Here is a 23,216-nt window from a genome sequence, read left to right as displayed (position 1 = left end):
ATTTTGTATATAAACAAAATGCATTATTTATAATATATAATTTATTATAAATTAAATTAAATAATTCAAATTATAGTGAATTTGCCGCGTAATGCATCAAAACGACATCTATTATATCATCGGATATAACAATATGTTGATCTAGTAACTTATTGCAGGTTATAAAACTTTTGAAAAAGTATTTCTAGTAACTTAATATTTTAACTAGAGAGTTGTCAGTCCCTTTTCGGAATTATTTAATAAAGTTCGGAAAAAGTTGACGATAAAATGGTAAATATTATTGATTAATAACTGAAGACATATTTCTAATTTATACTATTAACAATTGTTTAACATTTTTTATTATTTTATGAATATTTAAAATGGTTTTTTTTTATTTAAAAATATGTGAATCGGAATTGTTGTACATGAAGGAGGTTATGTTCTTATGGTTTTATCCTCATGGTTAAACATTTCTCATTTTTGTATATAACTTTATTTTTATTTATTTAATATTAAAAATATGACTCATCGATTATTTTTAATAAATGAATAGTTCATGTAAATATAATTTTATTTTTTAATCATTATGATGGTTTGTACTTGGAAATATTTTATTTTTTTTTTATTTATAAGGCAAATGATGAAATTTGTTGTCTTATCTCAGTAAGAATTTATTCAAAAGTCAATAATTAAAATTTAATTATTACAGCTTCGAAATCTAATAGCATGCAGGACCAGTCTCGCAGATCTTACAAAGGCGACGCAAAGAAGAAGAAAAATTTATTGTGGTTTCAAGGAATGTTTATTGATACAATTACCTGAAAGAACAATAACACCGTTTGTTGTAGGATCAAATAATCAATTGAGGTATTACAGTAATCAAGCTAGAAGACCAAATTTCTTTTCTCAATTTTTTGATAATATTAAGCAAGAAATGCAGAAAAATAAAGATATGAAGGAATCGCTTAAAAAATTCCGCGAAGAAGCTGAAAAGTTAGAACAGTCAGAAGCATTGAAATCAGCGAGACAGAAATTTCATACTGTTGAGTCTGAAGCTTCTAAAGGATCAGAAGTATTAAAAGAAAAATTAGATGTACTTAAGGAAAAAGTTCAAGGAGTGATAGAGGAAGCTAGCAAAACGGAGCTTGGTAAAAAAGCGGGTCAGTTGGGTGAAGAAATTTCAAAATCAGCCAAGGGGGCTGCTGAGTCGATTTCTGAAAAAAGTCAAGCTATTAGTAAAACTAGTACGTTTCGAACAATTTCCCAGACTGCTGAAGTTGTACGCAAAGAGTTGGATAACAATGGTATGCGGGATCATGTTTATGTTCCTTTAAAAAAATTAAGAAAACGTAAAGAAATTTTGGAGAGAGAAGATACAATAGTTGAAGCTAATGATCAAGATAAGAATGTAGAATTACATAAAGACTCAAAATTTTCTCAATCTTGGCAAAACTTTAAGGTACTTTGATTTACTTACTATTTTAACAAAATATTTTTGTACTTTATCAATTATTTCCATTTTTTTTTTTTTTTTTTTTTTTTTTTAAGGACAATAATCCATACGTCAATAAAGTTTTGGATTGGAAAATGAAGTATGAAGAGTCCGAAAATTCAGTAATACGCGCCTCAAGGTTACTAACTGAAAAAGTAACAGATATGATGGGTGGTTTGTTTCAAAAAACAGAACTTTCTGAAACATTGACCGAAATATGTAAAATAGATCCAAATTTCGACAAAATTAATTTTTTGAAAGACTGTGAAACTGATATAATACCTAATATACTAGAAGCTATGATTCGAGGAGACTTGGAGATATTAAAAGATTGGTGTCACGAAGGTCCATATAACATAATTTCACAGCCTTTGAATACGGCAAAAAAATTAGGTTACCGATTGGACAATAAAATTCTTGGTAATTTAATATTTACAATTGAGCTTTTTAATATTTATTGAAAATTTATAACTTATTTATAATATTTCTTTTTATTTTTAGACATCGATAATGTGGATCTCGTGATGGGAAAAATGATGGACCAGGGGCCGGTATTAGTGATAAGCTTTCAAACGCAACAAATAATGTGTGTAAGAGACTCCAATAATAATGTCGTGGAAGGTGATCCTGATAAAGTGATGAGATATAATTATGTTTGGGTACTGTGTCGTGATTCAACTGAACTAGACCCACGGTCATGCTGGCGGTTACTTGAATTGAGTTTCAGCAGTAGCGAGCAATTTCTCTAGCGAAAACTTCAACTGACTTACGATTTTGTTCTTTTTAAAAGCCAAGAAATTAGAGAAAAAAAGCTTTTTTTAGTATCGTATGTTGTAAATTATTATTGAATTTTTTTTAAAGTTTAAGATTTATCATTCATGTGACTATATATCGTTTAAACGTTCAGTACCACCTGTAAATCCTAGAACAGATTTATTTATTCGAGTTAAACTTGATACTTGCATTAGGAGAATTTAGAAATGTGTACTTTTTTTTATTGAAAATATTATCAGTTTTATAGACGCATATATTTTTAAGTTACATATGGCGTAATTTATATGTAAAATATATACGTAAATATATGTAAACATTTAATTTCCACTGTATATAAAAGAAAAAATGATTGATCTGTCAATCGTACTAGCATAATTAATTTTATAATGTACAAAGTAAAATAAGACAAAAATAAATATGTTCTTGAAAATAAGTTCAAATTTTATTATTAAAATTTATCGATATACTTTTAGTTTAAGTTATTATACTTATTAAAAATATCTAGAAACATTTTGTAAGTATAAATGATAAAGTAGATACTAATGATAAATTAATTATTTAAAAGCCCGCCGTTCCGCAAAAGTAACTAGTAGCTCTGTCTGGCGGGGATAGAACTTCTGGATTTTAAAATCAACGAATGAGAGAGCGTGTGTAAAGGACCGTTACAAGTTACGGCGTGGTTGGGCTTGTGACAACAAAGGAATCGCCGGCGAGATTTCAGTCAAAGCTGGTTTCAACTCATTTTAACAACGCACACACGCCAAGACACATCATCCCACAGTTTTGTAACGGTCATTCAAATACCTCACTTACATTTATTCTTATATTATTATAAAAGTCAATCGATTTAATTAATATGGACGTGTTAGAAGAAACTACCGATCCAAAGCCAGTTACACATCAATCGGACAACGCATTAGTATTTCGTGCAACAATAACAAGTATAATGAAAAATATCTGCGAGTCTGTGAGGTGAGTCATGCACAACTCAACTATTTTATTAATATTAAGTTTGTTTAATGTTCGTTCAAATGATATCGGGAATCTCATGCTTTTGTCGAGATAAAGAGAACGGGACGCGTAGTGTCATTTGATGTCATTGGCCTTCGTGATTTGCATACTAATGTGCTCTATAAGTTTACGCTCGTTCACTCACGTGGCCGGTATGTAAAAATTTAATCAACAATTAACTGATACTAATTCTTTCTCCCACAGTTTCATTACAACATACATGTGGACCAGCAATTTCCAACGAATTCAATTTTACACAGATGCACATGTGTGATATTGTGCGAGCTGGTTTATACGTTATATATAATATATGTATATTATAATTTGTCTGTCTTGAGGCTACCGCGTTTCCGTCGTTCACGCCTCACCGCATTCTTTTTCTTCCGCTCGGTTAAAGTTTGGCCCATTGTCCAATATCAAGGGACACGCGAACCTTTACATTATATTAGCTGGTTCGTCGGTTGGTTGTTATATATTGTGTTGTGTTGGTATATATGTATAGATATATCCGTAGATATATACTAGCAACGAACGAACCTAAAACCTTCACTCTCCCCATGCCACTGCTACACGGACGGATCTTTTGACTACCGTGTCGGGGACTCAGGACAAAGAATCCAGTTGCGAAGAGTAGAGGCTCTCAAGCACGTTCGTGGTTTAAATTTTTGGTCTGCTCTCTCACGATCATCAACACAAGAGCTGGTTAGTTTAATGTTGAATATGGTACAGTAGTTGGTTTGTTAAATCTTGATGCGGCCGTCGCTGTTGAAATATAACGTAGAAGATGTAGAATTGAGAAGAGAAGCCGAGAATGAGAAGAAGAATAAGAAGAAGAAGAAGCCTCATCGGTGGTTATCAAACGGGTTTAAACTTGGTCCGTTACTTGGATGCGCGGAAATTCAATATCTACATTTATTTTTTTTTTACTCAAAGTGTACTCTTCCTACGCAATCAATTGATTTATAATCATCCATGTCTGATTACATTATATTACGTTGCATTATGTTACATTATATTAGCTGGATCGAAGAACGGTAAATTTTAATCTGTAAACTGTAAGAGAAAGAGAGAAAAGATAGGACACTATTTACGTGGTTTCATAATATATATGTATAATACATATTAGATTGGATTGGAAAAATATATACGAGGTCTTCGGCCTCCTTCGATCGTGTAAGCGTGCTCGATTAGGTCTGGACATATGCAACAGTGTTGTTTTATATCACATTGCACCTGTCCCGGCCTGACCGTGCGCACACATTCATCATATCCAAAATTATTATTTTTGATTTTTAAAATTTATCTACCATCTAGAATCACTTTGTTTTCGGTACACTAGTAGAACGGTTAGCTTGGCTCAAGACAAAAATTCTTTAACCAAGACTACTAAAAGAAAAACAATAAATTTCATTGAAGAGAAAAAATTCTCGAGCCAAGAAATTTTTTATTTAAACCAAGAATTTTATCTTAGCTAAAGAATTTTTTCTCTTGAGTCAAGATAACCATTATATCTGTGTATATTTGTTTCAGTTCAAATGCAGGCGTATTTGCTGGAAAGTATAATGTAACAATTTTGTAGATCGAGAAAAAGAAGACAAAGGAAAAGTAAGAGGAACAAAATTAAGAAAAAAAATAGTTGCTTTGAAGCCAAGCTGGATTTTGCTGGTTGACTGGGAGAGTAGTAGTCGAAACCGAAGTTCTTTGTTTGTATTTGGGACAAAGAAAAATTCGATCCCCGCGATTGTGTTACAGTACAGACGTATTGAACTCAATATAAGAGAAGAATGAATAACAAAAGAATATCACGATACGATCTATTTATATTTTTTCTCTTATTTATTCATTTTATTTCATCGATAGTAAATAATTCTATGAAATAAACATATTTATTTTCTTTTTCTCTTTTACAATGTACACAGATTGATTACATTCTTTAGAACTTTGATAAGTATTTGGATTTGATTACAGAAAAATATTTTATTACCTAATACCATTGATTTGTAAATTACATTTAGTATTAAGTTATTTAATTAATATATTTATTTATTTATGGGTATATTTTTTTTTTGTTTGATTTAAGTGAGGAAGAATTTGCAAAATGTCTCGCGTACTTGAGCTCAAAACCTGCGATAATAGGAAAATTACACAAAATTCTGATGAAAGACATGTACGAGAGTATGGAGATAGAGTTGGAAGAAATTTTATCAGATTTAAATCTAGCCAGTGGTCTTGGGAAATTGAAGGAGTTAACTGCAGAAACGACACGTCGTCCGGATGAAATAGCATGGTATGTATTTAATTACTTATTACTTATTTCTTCTTAATTTAAGCCAATCATTTGGATTGGATTTATTTCAATGTCGTTAATCTATTATAATTTTTTTTCTATTTATTTTTTAGGAGACCGCCTGGAAACGTTAAAGAGCATTTAAGAACTCTTGATGCAATGAAAATTATAGCAGAAAGCAAGAAACTAGAAGAGATATTGAGTAATTTAGAAGCTGAGAATACTTTACTACGTGAACGAGTTAAAGAAAAAAGAAGCTTAGCTCATAAAGTTGAAGACCGAGTGACTCGAGCATTTAAGTCCGGTTCTCTTTCACTTTCACATATGGAAAAAACATCGGAATCTATGCAAAATTATTTAAAAATACTTGGGAATGATTAAATTATTCTTATTTTCTTATTAAAAATCAATGTAAATATTCGTATTCAAATATTTTTATTGCATCGTAAATGTATGATATTAATCTATTATATTTTATCAACTAGTCTAATGAAACTTTGATTTGTACAGTATTACACAAGTTTTAATTACAATTTAGTTTTTTTTTTGTTACATAAATTTGTGTTATTTATTTAACATTTTTTAAAGATAGATGAATTAAAATTCATTAAGCTTAGATAATATTTCTTTACTACATTCCTGTAGTTGAATGAACTTCTTCTTGACTTGCTGAATAGCCTCTTTTTTTACCTGCTGTAAATAAATTCTATTTTTATTTCATTTAAATATGAATTATTTAAACTAAATTAATTAACTTACAAGATCAATGGTTGAATAATTAATTTTATCAAATTCATTTCGATGATTAATTTTGTCTTTCTTTAAGCTTTTAACTTTCACAAGTTGATTATCAACAGATTTATTTTTCTGACTATTAGAAGTAAATTCACTTAACGTTTTAAAGTTATTACCGACTTTGCTAATTTTGTTAAAGTAATCCTCATTCTTTATCTGATTAGTTTTAATAATGTGTAAAGCTTTCTCAATTAACATTTCAGTTTCGCAAATCGACCGTTCTATTTCCAAACGTTTTATGTCATTTTCTTCCATCTTTAAATTATAAATATTAACATCGTTTTCCATTGAATTAATCAATTTTTTAACATCCTCTAAATTCTTAGGCACCTCCATATTTTATTTCTTCCAACTGAGAAAAAAAAATTAATTTAAAATAAACAAATTTTAAAGATGGCTCTGAAGTCGCTTGATTTTTCCCGCGTAAGCAAACGAATTATTTGATTGGCTTTCACAGAGCCAATGAAATTTCTTGAAAAATCATAATTTTAAAAAATCCGTTAGATGGCGTCAGTGTGTTGATAGAGACGCAGTAATACAACGCATTAAATGATTCGCCATTGCGCCGTGATTGCTGTCGTTGAAGTTTTGGTGTTTTTGTGAGTGAGAATTTACCTGAAATCATTGAGCTTCAACCCCAACATAAATTATACGTAAGTTTCTATTTAATTATCAAATACTTTTAAAATAATAAAATGATAAAATTTTCTTGAATTACTGAAAAAAAAAATTTCGATAAATATATCGCTTGTAATGACGTGAATGATTTAGGGGTTAGTTTTGTTGCGCTTGACCGGCCCTCTTTCGTACGCGTGGTAAAATTGCTATTCAGATGCCACTGCCCTTGCTGCTGTTCTCTTTTAATTTATTATTTTTTTTTTTTTATTAATTAATTTTATTTATTTATCTCTCTTCACTGTATTCTCAAGAGTTTTCAAGCAACAAATCTATGTTGACCTGTTAGCTATATTTTTTATCTAGAATTTTATCTCCAGCTAAATGGTTCGTATTTTAGGAAATGATAACATGTAATTTAATTAAAGTATTTATATATGTTTTCTATATTTATTTAACGCAAGATTTTTCATCATCTACGTAAGTCGCCGATGATGGCCGTGCCGAAGCCGAGGTTTATAAGTTCGATGTTGGATTCATTTACTCCATAACATCTTCGATCTCTTTTACTGAGTAGTAACTCACACAACATCCTATCCAGGGATAGCGGACATTCTTGTTCACTCATTTTCGTTCTCCCTCACTACACTAGAGTATATAGTATGCTCAAATGTGTGGAATAGAAGGACGCTTTACTTCCCAGCACTACATAACAATGTCGTTCGACGCGTTATCGAACCGATAACGCTTCGTTTGTTCACAAACGCAAAGCGTTGGACGAATCACTATGGATTATCCAAGATAAGCTTTGTTAGATAAGAGCAATTTATTTACGCTCATTTAATACCAAAGATTTGTTTGACTTATTATATTAATTTTCATTATAATTATATTACAAAGTTGAGATATACTTTCATTAATTAAGCCTTAACTAAACTACGCTGCTTATTTATATGATAAATTTTTATTTAGCAAAAATATATATGCCGAATATAAATAGCGGAAGTGTTGAATTGATTGTCTGGTTATGTAAACATCCGTTACTAAACGACAATTAATCATGAGCAAACACGAAGCTTTAATGATAGTTGTTTAGAAGTTACACCTCAAGCTGATTAATTTAGTGGTGAATTTTCTCCCCGCTCTGCTCAGTAATTTCATTATTTATCGAATTATCTGTACTAATTTAGTTGAAGAACTGAGTGTTGCTATAAAAAGCCATTTTTATTTATCCGTCAATTCAAATTAATAAGTATAATTTTATATTATTTATAGATTGAAATTTAATAAGTAGCTTATTGAATTAAAAGATAAGTTAAATGTTAAGACAATTATCCTGACAACTGCATTTAGCTATTACTCCACCTCTTTTTGTTTTTCTCTACTCCTCTTTTACCTTTTGCTATCTCGCTTTCTTTCTTTGACTCCATTTCTCTTTGTTCGACATTTTACGTCGCGACGGCACAACAAAGCGTTGCCAGGACGACAGAATAGCACGCGGTTGCCATCACAAAACTTTGAACTTGTACTATAGCGAACATTTACCGGGCATACGAAGACCCACTGTTATACACACGCCCATTTAACACGCGACTTGATTTCCCCAAATCTTCAGGTTTTTAGAAATTATTTTTTTTAATAAAAATTTAAATGATTTATGTTGAGAAAATTAATCATTTCTCAATACACAATTAAATATTAATTAATATTTATACAAAATTAATCTGATATTTCAGTACTGATAAGATAAAAAATGTCACTTTTATTGACTGATGAATAATAATAAAATTTATTGAGAAAATGAAAGCTAATAAATGGTTATTGATGTCGTTGTAAATTGTTTACGTTTTAAATGGATTCAATAGAATGTGTTGGTAGCACGTGGATAATATGCACATAACTTTACCTTTTTTGTCACTCTCTTATTATATTACATTACATTAGTGACTTTGAGCACGTGTGTGCAATCGCTTCTTTCATTTTCTCAACCCACACAATTTTCAACAACTTCTTCATCATTTATAAGTATAAATATATATGTATTTATGAATATATATTTTCAGGTGGGTGAATGTGTGAACAGTAGATACGTAGCGAGCTTAAAAGAAATAAATGATTACAAACTTCATACATCTAATGTAATATAAGTCAGTTTAAGATCTTAAATGACAGTCGGAGTATGTCGCACTTATAATTGAAAAGGAGATCGAGAAATCCTTAAGAACGCACAAGGTCACATAAGAAATCATTAATGCTATTGCACAAGGTAATTGCAACAGCTGTGGTCTCTTTTGCTTCATTCCACTTATATTTATACTCACAAAACGCTTTTTAAAATTATTACCATTACTTTATTTTATTTTGTCTCCATGTGTTTTTTTTTTTTTTTTTTTTTTAATAATGTTACATATATCTATATATAATGAACATTTCATTAGAATTAAACCGCTTTTATGATGACAGTCCTTGGTACAAACGAGTGATCTCGTCTTCTGAGGTATACAGACTTTTACAAGTTAGGAATGCGAGTTACCGCGGTTCATCCGCGTGCAAAGTACTCGTCCACCTGCTTGAGAAATTAATCTTCAAGTCACGTAAGCGTAAAACCACTTTTCCGACATTCTTTATCTTCTTGGCAGTCATTAGGACTAGACGGTACTTTTTAAAAACCTAAAATAAGTGACAAATTTATTGGTGTAACCAGTCAAGTAGACGATTGAACGTTGAGATATGGCGATGGTGACCTAAACTGCTTGATTGTCGGTGTATATAAATTAATGACTTTTTTCTTTACTTACTTTTTTTTTTGTTTTCTGTAGAAAAATATTTTAAAATGACTATCAACCTTTTTGTTTACGTAATATCTACATTCCAGTATTAAACTTTATTATACTTGATGCATACTAAACAAACAATTTACGAAATCTCGTTGGGGCAAATGCATTATTGATAGAAACTGGCACTTTGAGTTAAGTCAGTTTAATTTAACCAATTATTTTCAATTTACATAGTAATATTTTATAACTAAATAATAACTATTTATTTTTAAATTATAAACCATCAAAATAATTCCTATCAATTACACAATTAACTCAATTTATACTTTGGGGTGCGGACGTTAATTGATTTTATTAATTAACACCCCCCTATTTTATTATTCATTTTTTAATTTATTCCTACAGTTTATATGTTCAATCTTGGTGCCTGATTAAACCTGACAGTTAAATGACGATAATTGAAAAAATTAATTCTCTCTATAATTTATGAAATTCGAAGACCAATCAATTGATTACTTTTTTTAAAATTAATCAAACAATGTGTTCAATGAAAGTTTAATTAGTCTTAAAATTTTAATTTATCTAATTATATTAAAAAATTTTATAAATTAATATTTTTATTTCATTAACTTTCTGTTAACAAGTTGGTATCAATTATTCAAATCAGTTTCAAAACCTAAACGATTGAAAAAGTCTTTAAAAGTTATTTTAATTGCCACTCAATTTATTCCGCTCAATATAATTTAAAGTTACCATAAACCTTTTAAAAAAGAATTATTTTTTCGTATATTTTTTTTTTCTTTCAAGTCCAGGCAAACGAAAGCTTTCGGTTTTCAGGTTGATTAGTTTTCACATAAAAATTTAATTTTACTCATTTATATAATTTCGTTTTTATTAAAATTTTTTTCAAGCTAGCCATCTTTCATGAATTATTAGTTATCTGCACAAACTTGATAAAAAAGTTTCTTATCGTCCATGAATAATTTTAGTTAAACTGTTCAACTAAAACACTGGAATAATATATAAATTTTTTTCATAAATAGAAAAAAAAAAATAACTGAATTAATATAAGTTTTTTTTATTTATTAAAAAAATTTAATATATAAGTTTTATTGTCGAATTTGATTATTTTATTGTTTTTCCAACAGATTTCTTAATATTTTCCGAATAAAAAAACCAATTGTCTGTTTTATTCTCAACATATTCTTATCAAAAAATAAAAGATAAATAAATAAATTATTATATTAGACTATTTACCCAAACATTTTAAATCTTCATGTCAGGCTAATTAAAAAGTTTAAAACAAATTACGTGTTAATTGATCAATTTTATTAATGAAGCACTCCAATGTTCCGTTTCATCAGTTACATTTCAATTTTAATTAATCGGCTATTTGGAGTCAAATTATCCAATACACCAATGTTCTTTGCATGAATATCTACATCAACTATCTATTTTCAGATTCGACGACAAATCAATATCGAATTTGAGTTGAAAATACATAGATAAAACTAAAATATAAAAAAATATTGAGTATGTACGTGAAGGATAAAGGTTAGGAGCCGATGCCCTGAAACCTCAACGACCACCTGTGAATAATTCGTGGTGAAGACGACATGCTGGGGTAGTAAGGGCTGAATTCCAATCAACACACGCGATCTTGGCACATTGACCACGTCAATTGATTTTACCGTTAAATATAATTAATTTACTTAAACTACTCCTACGAAAGTTGAAATTTTTCTATTCAAAATAAAATCCCACACACTTTCTTTTTTTCATTTCCTCAGACAGAAAGTTAAAACCAACTACAACCAAATCAAAATACCAGACTTTTCATGTCTTCAGTTCTTTCTAACTTCTATTTATTTTTTTTTTTTTTCCTTTTCATTGTGACTGTCTTTTATAAAACCTTTGTACCTTTTATAAAGTTTTTTTAGGTATCATACTATCGTGTTACGATACACTAAAGGTTATTGACATTTCTCGCTGATGTTATATAGAAAAATGGAAAATAGAAACAAAGAACTCCGCTATACTGGTAATGGTAACATAAAGCTAATGCGTAGGTGATGTTCTATTCTATAAACTATAGACCACAGCCTATAGTTTACCGACTTGATATATTACTGTTATTATTATAAACTGAAAAATTTCGAGTCATGCAATACAGCAAATAACTGTTGCATGTCCGAAGCACGTAGGTAGGTTCTACTAGGGCCTGAAAATCAAAATTTCAACGTTTTTAATTTTTTTTTTCAGTTTTATCGGGAAATATAATAACAGACTAACAGCGACAGTACCCTGCGCAGTACCCGCGACCACTGGTAACAAAACAGTTCAGCTATAAGCACAGGTCTATAAGATAGATCCATGAATGAATTATTAAGTATAGCGTGCGGTCTGAAAGGTATATAAAGGCTATAGGGCCTCTATACCATATAGTTTAATGTACAGCTGTATAGATAGAATATCGTTTAGTTTTCAGTCCGAATAAGGTATAAGAATATAATACTATAACAATAATACACGATACACGATAGGGTAGAATAAATTCTACTTCAACTGGGTAGTATTATATATAGGGATGATGTCGCATCGGCGACAGCACCATTTGAAAACAGCGCCACAACGTCTGCTATTTCCACATGTCTGCCACTGTATGTGCTTCCCCTAACTTGATAAACCTGCAATTTTAGGCGGGACGCTTAAAAACTTTCATCAATTTTTTCTTTACAGTCTTTAAATAATAAAACCTCGTCTTTTTTTACATTCGTATGTAATTTTTTTTCTTTTTCTAATGCCGACTTTATATTAATTGAGGTTACTCTGAATTTCTGATAGTTATTATTTTATGCAAAACTTTTTTTTTACAAGGCTAAGACGTAGTTGTTAAATTATAATCAAGTACAATCGATTGAGTGAACTCGTTTAATTTTGAAACATTTATTTCTTTACCGCGAAATTAAATACTTCATTCTCAACAATATTTAAAGTATCATAAATTGAGGCTTTCAGGATTTTTTTTTTTCAATGTAAGTAAGGTTTCTTTTGTCTGGAGTATAAAGAAACTCATAATTTATTTAGAAATGGCATTATTTTATTGTACTTTTATATTTAGCATTCGAGGTGTTTGAAAGTGCAATTAAATATCAAGAAAATTTTAACAGAAAGTCAGATACATTATTTTGTACTGCTTTATTCAATTTAATGATAATGATTAATGATGTAAAAATAATAAACTTGTCTTTTTTATTTTTACATCGAGGAATAGATGGATAAAAGTTTTTTTGGCTCTTATTTAGTTACGGGAAAATTAACAAACCTTAAGCTGTTAAGGATAATAACTTTAATTATAATATAAATATGTATTACGGTGAAATTTTGACAGGTATTTTAATTGGAAAAACTTTTTTAAATAAATTTTAAAACTTCCGACGTGTATCAAATTAACGATCCGGTAATCAATTCCTAATGCAAAATAAAAAATAAGAAAGTTATTTAGTTCGAATTATAAATTTAATTCTTTTTTTATTTATTTTTTAAATTTATCCATTAAACAAAGGATTTTTTTTTCACTCACTAAAGTTAAAATAATTATTTATAAGTAAATTAAAAAGTTTGAGTCATGGGGTTTAATAATAAATAACTAAAGGGGGTTATTTCCATATCGAGGTTTTATTTGAAATTATAAAATAATATTCCGTAAAGTGAAATAAGGGATAAAGAACAAAAGAGTCTAGAGACTCTAGGTTTATAGAACCGAGCAACAACTTTAGGTTTCGCTACACCAGCAATCAAATATGCTCGGACAGATGCGTCCTCCCCACAGTAGTTTGCTATTCTCTCGCGAAGCGGTATCTCCTCTGGTCCCTCTCACCCCCTAGTCTTATATATGCGGCTTTACCGGTCTCTACCTACTCTACCTATGGGTCTCTTGTCTCAACCGGCGTCCTTCTTCGCGCCGGTCGCCACGTAATTGCAGAGAGCAACCCCCGCGCAAAGTTTCCACCCTCAACAACTGTCAAGCTTTCTCTTTTTCTTCCCTTTTTTTCTTTTTTCCGTATATTTTTTATTTTTATCATTCCATATGTCTGTGGTTACTACTTATACAAGTACTTCAAGCGCTTTCATCACCGCCAAGGTGCTTTGTCCTTACAACTCTTTTTTGCCCTCAAGCTTTTTTGTTTTTTACTTCTGTCTAAAAAAGATGAGGTGTAAATTTTTCAAGAATTATAAAAAATACTAAGCTCTCTTTGATGATAAAGCACTGTGGATTATAAAATTATTATTAACGATAATAAAATTTTGCTTTATTTCTCTGTAAAATTGAAAAAAAAAAAAAAAATACACATCTAAAGTTAACTATCGCTAAAAAAATAATTTTATTAAAAATAATTTGACAGAGAAAAATATTTTAGTAGGAATCGATATTGATTTGTTGGAATGATAAAAAATGTACTAGTACCTTTTGTAGGAAAAGATAGCGGTAAAGAACAGGGTTGAGAGCAGAGAATAGTATTATTAAATCAGCAATCTTGTAAAAAAAAAAGCCTTGTTAATGACAATATCACAGACAAGTCATGAAAAAATAATTTTTATGAAGAAGAGTAATAAAATAAAAGATGAACTGTTTTGTTTATAATTGTTACTGAAAACTTATATTTTGAAATTGAGCTAAGACTTTAAAATTCTATATTTAATATCAAATAATTTTGAAATTCATAGTTAGAAAATTTTTAGATCCATTTAAAAATGAATGAATTATTTTTTAATTGCAACGCTGAAAAATACTTAGTAGATATAAAATTTAATCAAACTTCTCTGATAGAATTTTCATTGATCTATCATTGACCTATGTGTCTAATATTTTATTTTTTTGTGACATACATTCAATATGAACAATTTTTTTTTAATATTTTTCATATAAAATGAAAATTTTTTTCTTCTAAATATCAGATATTAATTGCAAACATTTTCTACTGGCTACAAAAAAAAAAATCGAAATTGAAAATAAAAGCATATGGAGGTTTTTATTAGTAGGGGAGTCTTTTATCTGGCAGTTTGCTCTCTTTGTGTGGTTATTAATTTTATTTATAATATTTTCCACCAGACCTTTATATGTTTTTACATAAATAACGTTTTATTTTAATCGCGGTCAAATAGATTTTACTTGCAGTGCAAAACCAAGTATTACAACCATAAAGTATTAATTATTCAACTAATACCCACGATCGATGCATGGTCGAATGAATCTTCGTGAAATATTGATAGTACCACATTATTTACAGCCCTGAATACATCTTGATACGGATTGATTTGACGTACATCATTTTTAACGTTTTAAAAATATTATTTTTTATTGATAATCTTATTTTTAAAAAGTCAATAATTTTTTTTCAATGCTGAAAATTATTAATAAATATGAGAATAATTTAACTTATCACACATTTTAATAAATACACAAATAAGTGATTCTAACTCTGTACAGTTGTTGTTATGTCATTTAACGTTCATTTTTAATTTTCCTGCAACGTTTCGTTGATTTTATCAACCAAAAATACAAATAATGTACACAATTGACATTTATGTGTGACACAATCAAAATAACTAGTTAATTTTTTGTTGATAGATTAAATTTATACTAACTCAAAACACAGATGAATAAAATACCACAAATCAATTATCTCAATCACCAAACATTAACATTCCAATACATAAATGAGTAATGAAGAAAATTAAATATAAATTATAAAATTTTTTTACTGCTCACAGTTGAGAAATGATATCGTAAATTGATCGAATTTTAAGTGATACTGAAATTAGCATACGGTCATTTTTTCTTTTTATTCAAAAAATAAATTAGATTTAAAAAATTACATTTACAGCTTTTCATAAATTCTACATGTGGCATTTTTTTATGATATTTTATTCATAAAAAAAAAAATTATTAAATCTCTTTCAATTTCAATATCATAATTTTAAAAACTAAAACTAACTGAAAATATAAAATAATGTATAATTATGCAATCCTACAAAATATTTTTGATTCTTTTTATTGCGTGTATTTATTTCCTTTCTTTAAGAATTTTTCTTCTCATATTATTTTGCGGATAATAAAATGTGTCTTCAATGAATCTGATAAGCTTAATATTTAAAATTTATTGTTTTTAAAAAAGAAAATTCTAGAGCCTGATCCACAGATTTAGAAATATGACTATTTAGTTCGTAGAAAAAGCACAAACATAGTACTTGTTCACTTCTAAGTTGTTCAGGTCGCATCGTTTGCAAATAATTTTTGAGTCAATCTTTGATTGTACTGCTTGTGAAGGAATAAAAATAATTTTAACATAATTTTTAAACTTCTAACGTTTGCTATTTTTCATAACACTTAAGTAAATGAAAATAGCAATTTTTTTTATAATATTTATTTTATTTTTTTTAATTTAAAAACTAGTTTTCTATAAAACTTTTCATGATAGAAACAAAAAACATGCTAATGATAGAATATCAAAAATAGTATTTACAGTCGAGTCTCGTTATGAGTCCTATTTGTTTTAATTTTTTTTTTTTTTAACTAGACTCGCGTTAATGTGAGAGAGACACTAATAGAATTCATAACGAGACTCGACTGTATAATGAACATGAATGTTATTTTGTTAGATAGTAGAGAGCAATGAAGGTCATTTCCCTCCTAAGAATCGGAAGACACCGCAAGAGTCCATTGTCCGATTGGTTGGCATCTTAACAGCCAGCCGGTTTTGCTGGTGCGGAAAAATATCAACCGCGTGCTAGGGCCGTCTAATGTAACGTTGTAATGTATAAAATAGTTATAGTATATATATAGTTATATAGTTATATAGTTATATATATATATATATATATATATATATATATATATGCATATGCATATATATATATATATATATATATATATGCATATATATAGTTTACCGAGTATGTGGTATCATACAGCACCTATCAAAGAATTAGAGAGAGACCAACAAAGAAGTTGTTGTTGGAAGATGCGCGGCAAAGTGAGACCGAAGATTACGCACAGCGAGATGGTTAGGTTGTATTGTGATCGCGAATAGAAGTATGTATCAAGTGAAAAGATAAAGAGGAAAGAGAGGAAGAAGAGTTGGATCTTCTCACGAGGGCGTACAAGCCGCAGAACGTATCTTTTTTCTATCTCTTCCTTCTGGTATTTCCGTTCGTTCACCCTTTTCTCTAACATATTTTATTTATAATCTATCTGATGTAATTTTCACTCATCCAAATTTGGATATCCACGATTTTGCAATAATTTTTTTTTTTTTATAAATAAATAAAAAAAGTTTTAGAAAAAGCGCGTAACCCCCTACTTACTCCAAGGCACAAAGTATAGCATAAAGACATATCTAATGTTGAGTAAAACAAGTACAATAATATCGACCCTGGTAGATTGTTGATGCAAATGGTAACCCAGGGTGATAGTAACTTCGTCCAATCAAAGCCCTTGGGGTGGCCGTAACCTAACCAATAGGCGTTCATTCTGCTGCCGGTTTTTTGATTGGGCGATCTAAGGGATAAGAGACGAGTTCGAGGCCATCAAGACCCACAAACGGGCCGCGGATCACGCCAAGTGAACAACTCGAGTTCAGCTAAAGTACTTACTTTCTCACTTTACGCTAGTCCTTATATATATATATATATACTCCCTTCTGCTGTTCTTCTTCTTGTACCTTACTTGTACAAGATTGATTCTGAGGACTCAGCACTGGTTACCTCGCGTAATAAACTTTCTTCTTGTAAGATTTTTTTCATTTTATATTCTTAAATTTATCGAGTGCACTGTCGCCTAAGTTAATTTATTTTATTATTTTTCAATTATAAATTTCGCTTAAACAAGCCTTTCCTTGTACGCGCAGCTCAAGAAATTCTAAGTGAATCATGTCAAGATCTAAGTTCAATTATAGTAAGATTAGTTTGTACGTTTGCCAACAACCATTTAAATTTCTCACACTTTGCTAATGTAGCAGATGACAATACTCGTACAATAATTTACTTTTATACTTACTTTTGTATTCTCAGCGACATGCAATGGCAACGCAGTTAATTTATTCCGTTGTCGCGGTTATTTGTGACAACATTTTTTTTAAATTCAACCTCAAGTTTTTCTGACTTACATTCACTTTAAACCATAAATATTTTCTTTGTTAAATTTTAAAGATATTTTTTATAATGAAAAATAAAAATTTATTCTATTCTCATAAAAATTAATTCAACAAAAATGAGAAAATTTTTTTTTTTGAGTAAAATTTTTGATAATTAAATATTTTTTTCAGTAATTATTAGCACTATTATAAATAATGTACTAAAATGCGGAAGGTGTAATAGTTGGTTAGAAAGTGCAACGAACAATACATTTCTAACGGATTTTGCGGCTCGTTTGTTTGCAGGAGTAAAATTAGCTGAAAACACGCGTGATACTGTCGAGGTGGAGGAGAAGTTGTCTGCTCGAAAGAAAAAGAAAACAATTACCGAAGATTTTAAAAATAAGAATAGAATCAACAAACCGACGAGAGTGGAGTAGAGGTTATCCTTCGACTCGAAAATTACACTTCCTTCCGAGTTGGTAAGTTGATGCACATAAATTTAATTTTGCTTTCCCTTCTATTCTTTTTCTTAGTTTTTTTTTTACTTCGTCTTTTCATTCTGTGGAAAGTTAGACGCCTCAACTCGCGCGGAATTTTCGTTATACATCGCCTCAAGTGTGCATATATTTCGATACATAAATGCATTTATGCCAAGTATTACATCAAGATCTTTTTTATTATTCTCGTGTTTGCATAATTATCGATAAAAGCAATCTTTCATTCCTATATTCACTTTTATCTGACATTGCGAAAATTCATTTTACACTACAACTCTATTATATTTTTATATTTGTTATTTATTTATTTATTTATCTTCATTGCTACTAAATGGTTTTTAAAAATGAAGAAAGAACAAAAAAATATTTATCTACCGCTCCCACGTCTTATTCATCCACAAAACCATAAAATTCTTATCTATAGTTCGTATTCCTAGTCCGTTACCAGTCATCATTCTTTTTTATTATTATAATAATAACCAAAGACAATTTGCTTTTTCAAATACAATATTAACTTTTCTTGGTGCTACACCGTTATTTAAATTTTAATTATTTGAATACTAATTTACTTCTTGACTATTTTCCAAAGCATAAAAATTTTTTTTCAGTTTTTTCTTTTAAAATTAAAACCATACAATTTTTAAACTTTTCAGTTCATTATAAAAGGAAAAAATATTTTTTAGAAAAATTTAATATTTATTAAAACCATAATTTCGCACCATTTTTTTAGTACTTAAATTATTTGTGAATAAATTATTTAAAAAAATATTTCATTTAACATTTAAATAGGAGAAATTTTTTAAATATTACATAAACTTTTGAAATAAATCAAATATTTTTTTTTTGACACAACTAAAATACTTAAAAAGATATATAATTTTTCAGGCCACAGAAACAATATTCAAACTTACTAAGATACAAGTTTTTAAAAATAATACCAAATAAATAAAATAACTAATTTATTTAAATAAACCAAATTTATCAAATCCATTAAGTCTGTTTTTTTTTTTTTTTTTTTTTTTTTTAATCATTGCGATTTGTAACATCGAAGTGAATCTCTTGAAAATTTCGTTTCCTCAAGGGATCTGAATCCTCAGTAAAATTTGGTTATATATAACCTAAAACCCCAAGAGGAAATAGAAATTTTCTCGATCTCTGTTATCTTCTTTTTTTTTTTATTTTTATAACTTTCATTTTATTTTTTTAAATCTTACGACGGAGTCAGTCACTAAGTGAGCGAGTGAGTGTATCTATATGAAAGTACACGAGTTGGTGCAAGCAAAGTTAAAATAAAAAATAGAGTAAATAAATGTAAAGAAAAGAAAATAAAAAAAAAAAACCTGACAAGACGAGTGAGCATTTCACAATGAAGTCGGGAAATATCGGGTGAAAAAGTTACGCGCATGCGCTTATACACAACAATAAGGGGTGAATTCCACGAAGTGGTTCAGTATCCACCCGATCATCAGCTGATCAATATACCCGTTGGCACGACACGCGCGCGTCACATATTGTCACGCATTGCCGATTGTGTTGAGATTAAAATCGTGTTCACTTTATTTATCCTTCAATTAATTTTTTCCTCTTAATTGTATCTCCCTCTCTCTCAGTTTTATTTGTTTCATAAAAAATAATAATAATACCGATCATTACTTTAAAATCACTTCTACTATTGCATCTTTTCATCAATTCATCTTGTCGTCTCGTCTTAGTTCCATCATATCAGGTATGTTTCTAAAAACAAATTTATAAAAATATTAATTGCGAATTGGTAAAGAAAAAAGCAAACAATCTTTAGTACTTGAGCGGTTTAGTTGATAAAAAAAAATAGTAGGTGATGTCAGCAAATTAGAGATGAGATCCCTCGTATCATACTCATTGTTAGATACTCAGGTAGACTGATACTTGGTTGTATCATTGTCACCGCACTGCGGTAATCCGACCACGAGGTTTTATCGCAGCGAATAGTAAATTCTCTTACTTTTTTATTTTAGTTAGCATTATATTAACTAAACCGAGAATTCTATTTGAAAATGTGTGAAACATTAAATCTTTATTCATCACTCTACACTCCAACTGTCGAGTAGTGATTCACTCTACTCAGTATTTTTATATTTTTTATTTAAATATATTATATTACTATTATATACCGTTTCTTCTTTTACGAGTATTTTTCATTTTTTATCTTTAGTCTTGGGAGTGGTCAAATAAAAAGTTTAGTTTAAAAAAATTCTAGAACAAGTGATGTAATTTCTTTAAGCGTTTTTAATACATTTTAATTTTTATTTATGAATTATTTAAATAAATTAATTTTATTCATTATTTAACAGTTTAAAGTTTCGACAGTTTAAATTTTTAATTATGATACTGGAATCAAGAGACACATGACAATTTATTATGTTTTTTTTTTTTTTTTTAATTCGTATTAAACAAAATTTTTAATAAATTGCATTCATATATTTTTGTAATTTTTACGTATGAAATATTTTTTAATTTTCTTCATAAAATGTATTTATTTAAAAAACTAAAAATTGTCAAACGTTTGCTAAGACTTCAGTGTTATTAAATCATCAGGTGAATAGAAAAAATAAATTCATATTTTAAATTTTCTGAGCAGAAAATATTAATAAATAAAATACTTTTAAAAATAAATAAAGTGTGATAGCAAATGTAAAATAAGCACGCACTGGTATGTTCTCAGCTCACATACGTGCTTACGCTTGAACTCTTTTATTATTGCCCCCTCTGGTTCTTATTCTCGCTGGTTCCTCTGATCTCAGTATAGTATAGAGTACTACTACTCCTTCCACTTCGACTCTGTATACGCTTACATTACGTTATATTAGCTCCGACTCTATCCATGGCATGGCATGTTGTACTGAAGCTCGTTGCTTTGGGTCTCGCGGGGCCGCGATGCGAGTTATGTTATACCGAGGACTGAGCATAGCAGTTATAAGCATAGCAGTGTCGAGGGCGAAGGAGCACCGGAGTAAGGAGTTAGGAGCTAGGAGTAAGGGTGAGGGGAAAAGAAGCAGAAGAAGAAGAAAAAGAGAAAGAGAGTGCTATGCCTTGAGCTCAAGCTGGTATGGATAAAGCGAGCCCAATACAAGTGACTTGGCTCTCCGTATTCTGTATAGCACTGGCGTTCTGTTCGACTCGACTCAAGTCAAGTTCAGTTCAGTTCTGTTCTTCGGAAGAAAACTTTTCACGCTTCGCTCCGTACTGCTATACCTAGTCGTGTGTATTTACAACTTAACTGTTTTATCGATAACACTAACTTAATTGCAATAACATTCTAAATTTCATCCCATTAGTTGATTAATACTCATCCATCAGCTCTTTTATTTCTTCTTTATTTTTAACGACGGAAATTTATTAAATTTTATTTTTAAAAAACATTTTTAGTGTTTTTCTAATTAACGACTTGTGTTTGCTTCTTTATTATTTTATTTGTGTTTTTATTTTTTAGATTAAAAAATAGTGTGAAGGTAATATAAAATTAACGCCTATATTCAGGAAGTTTTGCTAGCAGGAGATATAGTAAATAGTGTATGTAGATACTCCCACGACAAACGATGACGATATTCTTGCACTTGAGTTTATGTTATTTCATTTGACTTCCATTCGGATGCGCAGTGACCTACCGCACAAACGTTTACACGTGTATATATAGTTATACAGTAGTTATAAAGTCTTCTTACATTATTATCATTGTTGTTACTATTATTATTATTATTATTATTATTATTGTGAGTATCAAAATACAAACACTTACTTGCATGTTAATGTGTTGTGTTGTTTTGGAGCCGTGTCGATAGTTTTAAAAGTTTAACTTGAAATTTTTTAGCAGTACGTAGGTGGAGAATTTATTACGCCGTCTAATTCATAACACACCTGGTCGCAGTTAGCTGCTTCTTTAAATTCAGAGCTAACTTGACGTAACAGCAATAACCTGACTCGTAAACGAAAGTAACACTGTTACTTATGTGAAATTAGTTGTTGTTTTATCGGCGGTCTTGGCTTAAACTCGAGATATTATTTTAATGCTGAAGAAATAAATTAGCCTGGTATGTGAAGAGGATGGAAGTTTAAAATGGAATGATAAATATTTTTTGTGTTATACGTCAAGCTGGTTCTTGATGCCTCGTGTGAACTTATACGACCTCGTGACCCCCTCGTCTATTAGACTTCGGAGTTACTCTTTTTGCTGATTCGATGTATTGTGAAAAATGATATTCGTGCGGTCGCTTAATGTTATTTGATATCTTTTGATACTTATGATGATGATAATCATGATAATAATAAAAATTCATAATGGTGTAATATTTATGTTGCATAATTATGGTATATATATTTAAAAAAATAAGCATGGAATTTAATTCTTAATTAAAACGACAATTGTTATTTTAATTATTTATGAATTTATATTGTGAATAAAAATTAAATAATTATTATGACACTAAAACCGGTCTGGAAAAACGTGTTCCAGAACTTGCTTTGTTAGTAAACATCCGTATTTTTATGTGTATATGTCTTTCTTCATTTTTTTTATTGTCATGTTCGTAATAGAACATTTTTATGATCGGTCGGTATTCTCTTTGTTAATAAATAAAAGAATTGGTACTTTTTTTTTTTTTTTGATTTGGTGTAACGGTAAAATTAAATTTTTCAAACCCATCTCACAATTTTTATTTACATTTTGATGTGAAATGTATTTTAAATAAATAGAAATTTTTTTTTATTTATATTTGTTGAACAACATTTTCTTTATTCATTTCGGTACAGATAAGTTAATTTTTTTCAAACAACTGATTGGTTTATTTTCTATAGAAACAAAATATAGTTAGA

The 23,216-nt window shown here is 29.2% G+C and overlaps 4 protein-coding genes across 11 annotated transcripts in view; 3 read left to right on the top strand and 1 right to left on the bottom strand.

The window, feature by feature from the left end:
• The first annotated feature begins 181 nt into the window (after positions 1 to 181).
• Positions 182 to 2,548, top strand: LOC123264081 (mitochondrial import inner membrane translocase subunit TIM44). 2 transcript variants are annotated; one of them, XM_044727148.1, is made up of 4 exons: positions 182 to 270; positions 692 to 1,441; positions 1,531 to 1,894; positions 1,976 to 2,548. In XM_044727148.1, the coding sequence occupies exons 1-4, from the start codon at positions 268 to 270 to the stop codon at positions 2,221 to 2,223; spliced, it is 1,365 nt and encodes a 454-aa protein (XP_044583083.1). In that variant the 5' UTR covers positions 182 to 267; the 3' UTR covers positions 2,224 to 2,548. The 2 variants fall into 2 exon arrangements, with proteins under 2 accessions (XP_044583083.1, XP_044583082.1); XM_044727147.1 differs by lacking the exon at positions 182 to 270 and adding an exon at positions 524 to 574.
• A 365-nt stretch (positions 2,549 to 2,913) lies between these two features.
• Positions 2,914 to 6,104, top strand: LOC123263315. The gene is made up of 3 exons (XM_044725960.1): positions 2,914 to 3,220; positions 5,340 to 5,546; positions 5,660 to 6,104. The coding sequence occupies exons 1-3, from the start codon at positions 3,105 to 3,107 to the stop codon at positions 5,925 to 5,927; spliced, it is 591 nt and encodes a 196-aa protein (XP_044581895.1). The 5' UTR covers positions 2,914 to 3,104; the 3' UTR covers positions 5,928 to 6,104.
• Positions 6,105 to 6,134: 30 nt separating this feature from the next.
• On the bottom strand, positions 6,135 to 22,642 carry LOC123263316. Of its 2 annotated transcripts, XM_044725961.1 has the most exons (3): positions 22,144 to 22,637; positions 6,306 to 6,693; positions 6,135 to 6,239 (listed from the first exon to the last, which is right to left on the bottom strand). In XM_044725961.1, exons 2-3 carry the CDS (start codon positions 6,675 to 6,677, stop codon positions 6,144 to 6,146), a joined length of 468 nt encoding a protein of 155 aa, XP_044581896.1. In that variant the 5' UTR covers positions 6,678 to 6,693; positions 22,144 to 22,637; the 3' UTR covers positions 6,135 to 6,143. The 2 variants fall into 2 exon arrangements, 1 of the variants encoding a protein (XP_044581896.1); XR_006509144.1 differs by lacking the exons at positions 6,135 to 6,239; positions 6,306 to 6,693 and adding an exon at positions 21,600 to 22,008 and having other exon boundaries at positions 22,144 to 22,642.
• Positions 6,840 to 23,216, top strand: part of LOC123263314 (heterogeneous nuclear ribonucleoprotein K) — a 46,905-nt gene continuing 30,528 nt past the window's right edge. The window contains exons 1-2 of one of the 6 annotated variants that reach the window (XM_044725953.1): positions 6,840 to 6,994; positions 18,175 to 18,350. The gene's annotated coding sequence lies outside the window, so the exon portion shown is untranslated. Of the gene's footprint in view, positions 6,995 to 17,331; positions 17,524 to 18,174; positions 18,351 to 19,837; positions 20,095 to 21,267; positions 21,606 to 21,625; positions 21,647 to 23,216 lie in introns of those variants that run through there. The other 5 variants (XM_044725954.1, XM_044725957.1, XM_044725958.1 and 2 more) reach the window with 5 other exon arrangements.

Source organism: Cotesia glomerata, linkage group LG4, assembly GCF_020080835.1.
Source record: "Cotesia glomerata isolate CgM1 linkage group LG4, MPM_Cglom_v2.3, whole genome shotgun sequence".
NCBI lineage: Eukaryota > Metazoa > Arthropoda > Insecta > Hymenoptera > Braconidae > Cotesia > Cotesia glomerata.
This window is presented reverse-complemented; position numbering and strand designations above follow the sequence as displayed.

Excerpts from the sequence above, each read along its gene's own strand:
- LOC123264081 (XM_044727147.1), top strand. Across the intron at positions 1,442-1,530 it reads AATCTTGGCAAAACTTTAAG|GACAATAATCCATACGTCAA; the intron begins GTACTTTGATTT and ends TTTTTTTTTAAG. Across the intron at positions 1,895-1,975 it reads ATTGGACAATAAAATTCTTG|ACATCGATAATGTGGATCTC; the intron begins GTAATTTAATAT and ends TTTTATTTTTAG.
- LOC123263315 (XM_044725960.1), top strand. The coding sequence starts at position 3,105 with ATGGACGTGTTAGAAGAAACTACCGATCCAAAGCCAGTTACACATCAA. Across the intron at positions 3,221-5,339 it reads AATATCTGCGAGTCTGTGAG|TGAGGAAGAATTTGCAAAAT; the intron begins GTGAGTCATGCA and ends GTTTGATTTAAG. Across the intron at positions 5,547-5,659 it reads CGTCCGGATGAAATAGCATG|GAGACCGCCTGGAAACGTTA; the intron begins GTATGTATTTAA and ends TTTATTTTTTAG.
- LOC123263316 (XM_044725961.1), bottom strand. The coding sequence starts at position 6,677 with ATGGAGGTGCCTAAGAATTTAGAGGATGTTAAAAAATTGATTAATTCA. Across the intron at positions 6,240-6,305 it reads ATTATTCAACCATTGATCTT|CAGGTAAAAAAAGAGGCTAT; the intron begins GTAAGTTAATTA and ends ATTTATTTACAG.